The sequence below is a fragment of the Pterocles gutturalis genome, unplaced genomic scaffold (genome assembly GCF_000699245.1).
Source record: "Pterocles gutturalis isolate BGI_N339 unplaced genomic scaffold, ASM69924v1 scaffold38010, whole genome shotgun sequence".
Lineage (NCBI taxonomy): Eukaryota > Metazoa > Chordata > Aves > Pterocliformes > Pteroclidae > Pterocles > Pterocles gutturalis.
Genome location: NW_010147153.1, coordinates 1 through 11,297, shown reverse-complemented (window position 1 = coordinate 11,297; position 11,297 = coordinate 1). Strand labels below are relative to the sequence as shown.

The 11,297-nt window shown below is 47.1% G+C and overlaps 1 protein-coding gene across 1 annotated transcript; it reads left to right on the top strand.

Moving 5' to 3' along the window:
• Positions 1–667: 667 nt before the first annotated feature.
• On the top strand, positions 668–11,282 carry LOC104460337 (serine/threonine-protein phosphatase 2A catalytic subunit beta isoform-like). Its single transcript, XM_010085965.1, has 9 exons — positions 668–696; positions 3,742–3,767; positions 4,987–5,051; positions 6,912–7,121; positions 7,348–7,521; positions 8,063–8,152; positions 8,812–8,973; positions 9,804–9,922; positions 10,527–11,282. The coding sequence occupies exons 1-9, from the start codon at positions 668–670 to the stop codon at positions 10,597–10,599; spliced, it is 948 nt and encodes a 315-aa protein (XP_010084267.1). The 3' UTR covers positions 10,600–11,282.
• The last annotated feature ends 15 nt before the right edge of the window (positions 11,283–11,297 follow it).

The following is an 11,297-nucleotide window of genomic DNA, read 5'->3' as shown; positions in this document are numbered from 1 at the left end:
GAGCGGGGGTGTTGCGCCCCCGGTCCGCTCGCTGTGGGGGTAATACTGCCTGTCCTGCAGCCTGGGGTGAGAGGCAGCTTGTGCACAGCGGCAGGGGGCCGCTGCTGGGAAAAATGCTGCGGTTCTGGGATGTTTTTTTGAACGCGTAACTGCTCTCAGTAGTGTGGGTTTTAGTCTTTTGCTTTGGGTTCGTCTGAGGTGCAGAGGAGGCTCAGGGCGGTGGGTGCGGGGAAGAATCTGTTCTGTCTGTCAGGGGCCTCGGGCTGTTGCAGTCCTCCCTTCTGGCTCATAAGCTGGTGTAGCCTAAAAAGTCGACCCTAAATCAGTGAGGAAGCCTCCTGACATCTGATGTGTAATCTAGGAAAGCAAACAGGAGGATAAAAGATTAGCTGTGGGACTGACCTAAACAGCGGCTTACGAGCTGCTGAGAGGGAGACTAAAATAGAACAAGAAATGGTTGGATAAAGGACAGGGTCCGCTATTTCTGACTGTTGTTTGGACAGTCCTTTAGCAGGGCTTGTTTAGTCTCGGCTGTCAAGAGGCTTTTTTTTCCATCGTGAGACAGGTCTTTAGCCGTGTGTCAGATTTTGTCTGAGAAGTTGAACATCTCTGTGTGAACATTCCCTCAGTACTGCAATCTGTGACTCATTTAGAACTGTCTTTGGACATGCAAGATGTGACAGTTAAAGAATTGAAGTGGTAATAAACGTAGTAACAAAGATTATTATTCCTATTTGCTTCTTATCTCCCTGACCAGCAGAGACCAGCTGTGTATCAGGCAGTCCAGAGGAGCTCTCAGCTTCCTTTCCTGGATGGATTGATAATTATCAGCCATGGAGGGCAGAGTAGTTAGTTTGGCATTCCCTTTAGCGTCACATCGCTGACAGCGAGCTTGGCTTTGTCACATTATTACATGTGTGTCTCCCTCAGTTCTCCCAGCAGCCGAACGTGTTTTCTGAGGCCTGTTTGTGGCGACACATTTTTTGGCCAGTGACTAAACATCTCAGTGCCACCTTCAGGAGATGCAGCGATTTCCTTCTCTGGGAGGTCCATGCCACAACCTCCTAACGTGCCGGGGTGCTCGTCACAAAGGTGGGCGCTGGCCGTTTCAATGCCCCAGGCAGAGACTGCGCAGCTCCCAGGCTCTGGCCTCCTGGCGAATGTTTCCACCAGTGGTTCTGACATCTGTCTAGCCCCCACCCAGCCTCTGTTTTCTTTCTCCCGTTCACTTTTTTATCCCGTGCTGGCGCTGTCCATTTGTTTTATGATTATTTCTCCAGAGCTCCATCAGTTCAGACGCAGTATGGTGAGATGGGGTAGTGCTGCAGCAGGGAGCTACGGCAGTGGCTTGAAGAGTAGATTTATCTTGCAGAGTGAGTAGGAGCTCCTTGTGGCTGTGCTGTCTCCTGTGTGAGGCTCTAATAAGCCTGAAAGAATTTATTAGCATGATCTGTGCCCTGCTTCACGTCTTTTCTGTGTTGTTAATTAAGGAGCTGTGTTTTGGGAAGCTGGAGGACAATGCCAGCAGATTGTTGCTGTACGTCAGTGATCGCACAGTAAATAGGGAGAGTGGCAGCTCAGCACACCTCGTTGGAGCTGGAGGGGGTGTTTGGCATCCAGGTGAGAGGTAGGAACCTCGAACCTGGGTGCACGGCATGTTACCTTTGAGACTAATGTTATCTGTCACAGCACCTGGTTTTTAAAGGGTGTTCATAACCGATCAAAAAAGCTTGTGTGTGATATAAATACTCTGTGATGTTCTTCATTGACTTGTTCTTAAGTTTTTAGGGAGTGGTTTTATCATCCAGCTGACAGTGGAAGGGAGCTTACAGAAACTTTTGGGTGTGCAGGCTTGCTTTTGGCGTGAAGCAGCCCTGCCAGAAAGCTGGTTTAGTTCGTTTCCCTGAGATGGTGTTTGGAGAAACCCTTACCAACCTTGTTTCATTTCTCAGTAGTCCCTTTTGTGTGACTAATTTCTAAGAGGTTGAGCACAATGCTACTTTCTTTTTCAAAAAGAAAGCAAAAAACCTGAAAGGTTTAAATCAAAATGGGGGTAAAAAAAACACAAAGAAACAAATCCCAGGCTTGCTTGTGCAGGCCATTATTGTTTTTAATTGCTGACATGATGGACAGTAATGAGGGAAAGATTGGACATAGCTAGGGTTGCTTAAGGTGTGCTAAATTATTCTGCTCTCTGAAAGTTCTTGAAATTTGCACCTGTAAAAATCACATTCTGTCTTCACCTGCCCAGTTATGACATAATTTTGGCAGCTAATCAGTCTTGTATTCTGTATGCCAATAGTCAAGATGTCATCTAAAGGCAACATGAAAACACTTGTTTCCTGTTCTGCTGGTCTTTAAAATGAAATCTAGGTAAAAATCAGGCTGGCATTGAAACGATAACAGGACAAACAAATTGTGATCACTGCTGCAGTGTGTAGGCATGAGAGATGTTCCAGCACGCTGGGGAAGTGTGCATCAGGTGTCTTGCATCTCATACTACTTAACATTGTGATCTTCGACTCTTTATGGCAGAAGAGAATTAATTTCCCCTCTCAGTGAAAATTCATGGACATCTGCCTTGGACAATGTCTGCACTTCATGGGAGGTGTCACAGCAGCTTTCTGTGCTAGCTTTGAAATTGTTGGCTTGGGTACTAATAGGAGGGTAGTGCTGGCTGTATCGAACTGCTGGTGAACTTGCACGGGTTTTGCTGCCCTGTGTAACCTGTATTTTGGACAGCTCGTGTTGGGTGAAAATAGGAAGCGCTCCAAAGTTTGGACACGGAAGTCTCTACTTACATTTTAAAGTTCAAGTCAGGCCAGAAAATGAGTGCTGGTGCGGGTGAGGGAGTTGAGAGCCATCCTGCTTATCCCACAAAGAGGGTTTTTCACCCAGGTAATGATATGGAAAGACACAAGTTAAAGGTTGTCTCTTAAATTGAACACAGGCAAGCAGCCATCCACAACCGCCTCTCTTTGTCGCTTCTTTTTTCTGTCCTTCCTCTGTGTATGTGTAAGAAGGGTTACAGTCTTGTTGCTGCGAGCAGCTTGAGAGCTTTGCGTTGTGAAGTGGTAGGAGGAGAAGGATTTTAATTGCTGATGAAGACTCGCATTTCTGGGATGGTTATTGGAAGGTAATTGTGGGCTGATGCTTCACACCAAGCAGCAGGAGCCGGTTGGTGCTGTAGGGAGTATTGCTGTTACTGACACATGCCTGTGACTCTTCTGCCCTCCGAGATCGTTTCACCTAAGAGGGATTTTAGGAGAATGAGCTTGCAAGCTCTCCTGCACTAATTGGTGAAATTAATATGAGTGACGGAGCCAAGTAGCATCCTGGGCACGGTTCAGACCATGAAATTACAAGTGTTGTGTCAAGTTGTGGCCAGGAATATTTCATCTCTCCAGCGATGACAGCCCAGGCCCAGTTCCCCAGGATGCTGGGCCAGTTGTCTCTAGGCACACGTGGGCACCGTGACAGTCTGTGTCGCCCTCCAGGGTGTCCTCTGCTGCCTTGTTTCTGAAGGGCAGGACAGCTCCATCCCTCCAGCTTACCTCTAATTTGGGGAGAACCTAGCTGATTATTGTTCAGGCCAAGCCCCTTCAGATGTTGATATCCTCAGCACACTTGTTGACATAGCAGTAGGTCTGTCGCAGCTGGTGGATTGACGGTTCAGTTGAATTTTGATCAGAAACTCCATGTCTGGCTTCTCTGATTCCTCCCCGGATCACACTGGTGCAGTAAATGGATCTTCCAGGAGGAGTTGAGTTTCTGTGCTCTCAAGGGATCCTGTATGCAAAGCAGGTGCTTGGTTTCCTTGTTTTTCTCTAGAGAAGGCATGATGCTGAAAATCTGCCTCCTGGTTGGATTGTGATTCCCTCACCCCTGGAGTCAGCCTACGCCATTATTGTAGGCAAAGCTGAGGAGGAGCCTAAGAGTTGGTGTGGATTTGATTGTTCAGTCTCTCACAGAGGGATCAGTCTCCTGGTGATCCCGAGGGTAGCATCTCAGGTTTCGGAGCAGCGCATTGATGGGTTGTGTGCACACCCTGAGACAGATCAGTTTCCTCTTGTGAGGACGACACAGTGCATTGTTGGGATGTGTGATCTCCAGCCTCCCTCCGCGCAGATTGAGGACCGGACAGCAGGCAAGCTTGTGTTCCGGTCTGCAGAAGTGACCTGCAGAATCTGAGACTGAGAAAGAGGTGATGGCAAGCTCATAGCCAACAGATAATCGAAGTGATTTTGAGCACAGACATGGTGACTATTGTGCTTGATGGAGGTTTATTTAATAAAAATATCGAGAAGTGCTGCTTTTTGTTCTCACCTGGATATGGTTTTCATCCAAATCAATGGGGACACGTGCTCAGGAAGCTGATAGTGTTAGTCACCAAAGGCAGATAAAATATGACTTGAAGTCATTTAACAGGCTCCTTGGGTAGGTAAATGATAACAGTGCGGGGTGGCTTACTTGCATCCATCTTTCATCTTTGTTTTGTAAGGGCGCTTTTGTTATTTTAAGTCATTTGACTTTAGAGTTAGCTCTGCATAGTGCAAGCAGAATGCACTTTTCTAGGATGTTTTTAATGATGCTTAAGATTTTAAAGGTCTTCTTTGGCATTAGAACATCACGTGAGGGCAAACTTCTGTGACCAGCCAAGCTCGGCGCCCAAGCCTGATTGGAACCGGCTCTGCAGTGTTAAAGTGCCAGACTTAATCTATGGATGCGCGTGTGTGTTTATCTCCATCATAGGCTAAAATAGGCTGAACGGTAACAGCTGGTAGGCAGCTTAAGAAGCTGTGGATCTTCAGCTTCCAGCTCCTCCTGTCTCCTGAGGGGAAGCATTTAGATTTTCCTAGTTCCAGAATTTCAGGGCTCAGGCTGGCCCACCTTCCTAGGATGCATTTACATGTGTTTGCTGTGTTACTGCACAAAAGGAGCTCTTCTCTGTTCCCTCTGGGCTGCTTTGCCTGCACGTGTTCTCAGGATGGTTGCATGGGTTTCCTGTGGAGACCAGCAAGGTGGAGAGTGATGATGTGCTGGAAAACCTGGTAAGTGTGTATGGTGTCCATACAATGTCTTGCGTCTTTTCCCCAGGGGCTGGAAGGAAGTGAATTTCTTTTTATGCAGCTGCGAAGGGATCAGTGTGTGTGATAGGAAAAGGCAGAAAATACCTCGCACCTTCTGTGGTTAAGCCAGCTCCAGCTCACAATGAAACCCCGTACATTGCTTTGTGCAACAGTCAGAACACAGTTTAGTGACTGTGTTTTGTATTTGTCTCTCACAGAGTGTAGAAGCTCTTAAAAGGCACTACAGGTGCTTTTAAAGCTATTTGAACAGCATTCGAGTACTGCTGTTGCACTCAAGGATGCAACACGTTCAGCAGCTTCCAGTCAGTTTAGAACGGTGAGGTAGACCCTGCATCATCAGGTCCGTGTGCAGGACATGCCTTTGAGGCTTGGGGTCACGTCCCTCGGGTTATTTACCCTGCCAGATGCTGACCAAGCCCTTGACTGCTTGGGTTTCAGTTATTCTTTCCGAATATGCGCTTTCCCTAAAAGAGGAAAGGTGACTGAATGTTGCATATGAACACAGGCGTCCTCGGGTGTCTTGAGTGAGCAGCTTCTTCCTGGTAGCAGCAGGTGGGACCTAAATCATCCTGAGCTAAGGGACTTGGCGATGAATAGCTGGATTGTCACCTGCTGGTGACTGTTCAGCGCTGTTGATCTTTCATCCCTTTTGTCCAGATCGAACCGAGCCTATCTGTGGGTGTTCTCTGTGCCTCAGATGTGCCGGGAGCGCTGATCTGTATCAGCTGATGAGCTGGAAGCAGCAAAATAAACACAATATTTGATAATGCTAATAAGGTAATGCAGATAGGCTACATTACACGGCTGTAATTAGCGGAGGAGCTGCTGGGCGTAGAAGAAGAGATGACTAAATCCGGGGATGCCTTCCCTCCATCTGTGGTCGTTTTGTTGCCAGCTGGGTACAGCCAGGGAAACTGGTTTTGGCTCCATATGTTTCAGTTGCCTCTGACTTTGCTTTTCCAGTTGTACGTAACCTGCACTTAGAAGCTGTTAGCCTGTTGTGCTTGGAGGAGGATTGGAAATCTGACAGACAGAGAGTGCCCTGGGCGAGAGAAGTGCCTCTTGCATGTGCAGGGATGTTCAGTGCCAGGTTAGTACCGTGAGGCTGGGGAATACTTGTTTTCCTTCGTAGCTTAAGCAAAAAGAAGAAATCTGCCCCTCTGCAAGGGAGGTGGATTTGTTAGTTCCCACGTGTTCTGGGAACGGCTGGGAGTAGCCGAGAAAGGTTCTGCTTACTGCCAGACGGCTCCGGTCGTTTTGTACTCACCGTGACACCATCTGGAGGTGCAGTACCCAGCGTTTCTACCAGACGAGCCACGTTGTCACGTCTGGCCTTTCCTACCATCTCTGCTCAGCAACCGCACACTGAGCTGGCTCTGTAGATAGGGAACGGACCGATCCTAGCGCTGTTTACATGGCACAGACCTGCTGCCGCAGAGTTCTGGTCTTGGGGGAGCACTTTTGGTTTGTGGGTGTGCAGCGAGGAGGGGAAGCCTGAGGGATCCCAGAGGAGGAAGGCAGCGAGGAGCAGCTGCCAGCGAAGGTGGCAATGTGAATGGTTCCACATGGCTGCGTGGGATTGAGAGCAGTCGGTTGAGCAACTGAGGTGGTAGTCAGACTGAAACATGGCAGGAGGGGGCCTGTGTGTAAGTGCGGTGTTGCAACTCAGGTGAGTTCTGAAAGAAGCCTGGGAGGTCATAGTTTTCCTACCGGCGTAAGTATCAAATAATATCTAGTGTGAATGTGGGGGAATAACAGCTGCACCTGCTTATGGGGGAGATTCCTGTCTTTTTGTTCTAACTGTGTTTTTTTTCTTGCTAGGCTAAAGAAATTCTTACAAAAGAATCAAACGTGCAAGAGGTACGTTGCCCTGTCACCGTCTGTGGGGATGTCCACGGTCAATTCCATGATCTTATGGAACTCTTTAGAATTGGTGGGAAATCGCCAGACACAAATTACCTGTTCATGGGAGACTACGTGGACAGAGGCTATTACTCGGTGGAAACGGTGACTCTTCTAGTAGCGTTGAAGGTAGGGTTTGACAACTTTTCTGCAGCAGCCTTGGGCAAAACTGTGTTGTGGGGGAGTGGAGAAAGAGTTGCCACTCCCGTTGATGCCGCCGTTGGCTTGAGCTAGAGGGGTGTAAATTGAGATGTGTTAATGGACACGTGCTCTTGTATAACAGAGCTGAGTGCCTGACTGCTCTTTGAAACAGTCTGTTAATATTTCTTTAAAGAAGAGTTTTCTTTGTTGGCAGGTGCGTTACCCAGAGCGCATTACAATACTGAGGGGCAATCACGAAAGCAGACAAATTACACAAGTGTACGGCTTCTATGACGAATGTCTGCGAAAGTACGGCAACGCCAATGTCTGGAAGTATTTCACAGATCTGTTTGACTATCTTCCACTTACAGCTCTAGTAGACGGCCAGGTAAGCTGTGGATAAGGAAAACGCTCCGTTTCATAGAGCCACGCAGACTGCTGTCTGACCTCTGCATGAACAGTCTCAAACAAGCTCCCTTAACTTGCAGTCCAACTTTTTTTAAAGCCTCTGTGCTTACTGTGGGTTTGAGAAAGAAAGAATTTAGTGAGGTGTTAATAAAAGTTGATGCTGCAGTGAGGCGTTTGCGTCTGCTGCCTAAAGAATTGTGCGTGTGGGTCATTTTAAAGGACTGCTCAACGAGTGGGAATCCCTTCACGGCACATTAGATGCGAGTTGAGTTGTGGCCGTGAGGCAAGATACTCTTGAAACTGAAGGCATGGTGTCTTTGCTGTTGCTCTGATCTTCCTATGCAAGGTGCAGCCTTTTAGTTTTGTTTCCATCTGTGGGAATTAAAATGGGTTTCCTCTTCTGTGAGGGTGAGATGGCTGAAATTGTAAAAGAATGATGGTGGAGTTAAACCTGGCTATTTCTGAGATCAGTCTTCCCATAAGAATATGCACTGAACGGATTGCTCTTTTTTCCGGAACAGATATTCTGTCTCCATGGCGGCCTCTCTCCATCCATAGATACACTGGATCATATCAGGGCTCTGGACCGCCTGCAGGAAGTTCCACACGAGGTAAGAGGAGCAGAAGTGCATCATAAACTTGGATATCTGTTGGTGGACAATGCAACTGTAGCCTTACACTGAAATCCATTTAAGCAGCGAGCCACACGGTTGCACAGCCGATTATTGCCTGAGAGCTAGAGCAGATGAGCAGACATTTGGGCAAAACACACCCAAGTCAATATGCTTTGATTACAGCAATCTGCAAAAGAAGAGCTGTGGGGTTTTCACAGCTGTTTTTCACAGAATCACAGGATTTTTTGATGTCACGCTGACTCAGAGAATAATATTTGGCAGGGGAAAGTGTTTACTACCTTCAACCTCCTCCCAGGCGCGCTAATGAACAGACACTGACCGTGTGAAGCCACGTTTTGTCACCATCCCTCCTCCCCAGCCAATCCTTCTGTGTTGTTTCACCTTGTTCATCGCTTTTTGGGGGCCTGTGGGGTACGCTGGTGTGCAGCCGTCCCCATCAGTACCCAGATCAGTGGGTAGGAAACAGCAGCAGGCTTGGATAAGTACAGAGGGTTTTTACTGCCCCTTAGTTCCTTGATAGCTCAGCAAGAAAAACATGCTGGCAGACTTTTTACTGTAAATAAATATATGTTTTAAAAGTGTCTTTTTATAACATTTGTCTCGCTGTTCTAATAAGAACACTTATCTTTTCGAAGGGTCCGATGTGTGATCTGTTATGGTCGGATCCGGATGATCGTGGCGGCTGGGGAATATCTCCACGTGGTGCTGGCTACACGTTTGGGCAAGATATTTCCGAAACATTTAACCATGCCAATGGTCTTACACTGGTCTCCCGCGCTCACCAACTTGTCATGGAGGTAGGGCAAGCACACTCTGCTAGGCGGGGCTGACAAAACATAGGTGTGAATTGTTGTCTCCTCCGTGAGACCATCCGTTGGTGGGTGTGTGCACGCGGGTAAAGGCCAAAGAGGGATTTTAATCAAGTGGAAACAACAAGCGACACAAAATGATGCTCTTTGACCTGCTGTGAAAATAAGGGGATGTTCCCCTTTTTCCCCCAAGTAAATCGCCAAAGGAATCCTGTCACACCCCATTTGTGGATGTAATAATCTCCTTACGTGCTGGCTGCTCCGCTTCCACTGCAGCTGCATCGCACAGCCTGCCCTGTGCTGCTTGGCAGGCAGATGCGACAGGGATTAAGCCATAATTTTGTCTGTCGATGGGCTATTCTCGTGTGTCTCGCTGGAAAAATGCCAGGTGGGTCAATGGAGCAGATGTATTTTTAAAATCTAGTTCAAGTAAATCCCTTCAGTAGTTCTGCACATCAGAAGTCGCTTGCATTGAGCAGGTAAGTTTTCATTTGTGGTGAATGAAAACTGAAGGCATACCTAAAAATCTCTGGTTTTCTTTGTGCTTCAGTCCACAATTTTTGTACAAAAAGGCTAAACACATGAGTGAAGAATGGCTGACATCTCTGTAGAATGCTTGAAGCTGTTCTTGCGAGGTAGCTGCTGCTTGTTCTTGAGGCAGAGTACATCTTTTAAAATGAAACTAAGTCAGTTGGAAATACTCACCAGAAGTCTGCGATTTCACAAGTGCCTTTGGATCATTTCCGGCTTTAGGAGGAACTTGAAACAGGCTGAGGTTTGAGGTTTAACAGAGACCTTTTGTTCTCTCTTTCTGGCAGGGTTATAACTGGTGCCACGACCGAAATGTGGTTACCATTTTCAGCGCACCCAATTACTGCTATCGCTGTGGGAACCAGGCTGCTATCATGGAACTAGATGACACTTTAAAATATTCCTTGTGAGTAACCTGCCCTGAGCCGCTCTCCTCTTCCTAACACTTCTGGTTGGGAGGAGTGTCTGAGCCTTTCCAAGGGGATTCTTTTGTGCAAGGCCAGCTCAGACCACTCTGGGATTTAATGTTACATGCTCTACCTGCAGGAATATCTGAAAATCAGTAGTGAGTTCAGCTCTTCAAAGCGTTTCTTGGGTACTGCGTTATCCCCTTCTCCTGGCTGGCTGAAGGGTTGGAGCTTCTGCATTCTCGTAATGCCTCTTGGTGCCCAAGCTTGCTGGAGAGAGTGAAGATCGATGTTATTTATGTATTTATCTGTATTTTTGGGAGCACTAGGCTGTGTAAACGTTGGTGAGAGAGTCTGAATTTTGCATTCAGCTGACCTCCCATGGCAGTAGTGATGGGCTGCTGCCGTGCTGGCTGGTGTTCACTCTGTATGCGATGTTTCTACCAGCTGATGAGTTTGCCTCCCATTTTTGGGACTTCTTATCTCTGGAATGTTTTATTTAGAAGCAGCTGGGATAAGGAAGCAGTAGCAGTGGCAGAGCAAGTCTAGTATGTATTGTGGCATTGGAAAATAGAGAAAATTATTCCTTTTTCTTTTCTGCAGCCTTCAGTTTGACCCAGCACCTCGTCGTGGAGAGCCTCATGTTACCCGCCGTACCCCAGACTATTTCCTATAAACCTCTCCTAACCTTTGTAGAAAGAAGTACACCTGGCATTTTAAAAGAGCAACAATATTTACACGTTTCTGTAAGAAATCGGGGTTCGTCTCAACTTTAAAATCCCCATCATGGACCAAAACGTGCCATACAGAGGACGAAGAGTGTTGAGCACAACTTGAGACTGAATTCCTTACAACACTACGTATATATCCTATACCCACCAGTCCAACAGTCAGTTTGCCTGCTGTATTCGTAGTCATTGTTTTTTCTTCCGGACTGTTCAGAGAGGAAAAAGTAACTCTAATAACACTTCCATCTCCTTTGGCGCTTCTTTGTAAATTTTTAGTTCTAGTGTTTAATGGGCATGAAGTAGAGTTTGGAGTTTATTCCCAAGGGAAATGCACACTAACTGCTTCCCCCACCGCTCTTTTATTTTATTCAAAAGACCTGATCGACTTAACTGGAGAACAAAAGCGATTCCTGCTTGGGAGTACGGTGTCATAACCCAGATTAAAAAAAAAGCGTTCCCTTTTTAGCTCGATTCCCCTTCTGTCTTGCTCCTGCCTTTTGTTTTTTGTGTTTTTTTTTTTTTTTTAAGTTTTTGTTGGTTTCCCCCCTCTCCCCTCTGTATATTTCTCCCGGAGCCGCTTGCACCCCCTCCTCGCTGTACCCCCACCAATAAATTGCCGTTGTCAGCCCCAGCCCCGCGCCGTGCT

Excerpts from the sequence above, each read along its gene's own strand:
- LOC104460337 (XM_010085965.1), top strand. The coding sequence starts at position 668 with ATGCAAGATGTGACAGTTAAAGAATTGAA. Across the intron at positions 5,052-6,911 it reads ATGATGTGCTGGAAAACCTG|GCTAAAGAAATTCTTACAAA; the intron begins GTAAGTGTGTAT and ends TTTTCTTGCTAG. Across the intron at positions 8,974-9,803 it reads CTCACCAACTTGTCATGGAG|GGTTATAACTGGTGCCACGA; the intron begins GTAGGGCAAGCA and ends TCTTTCTGGCAG.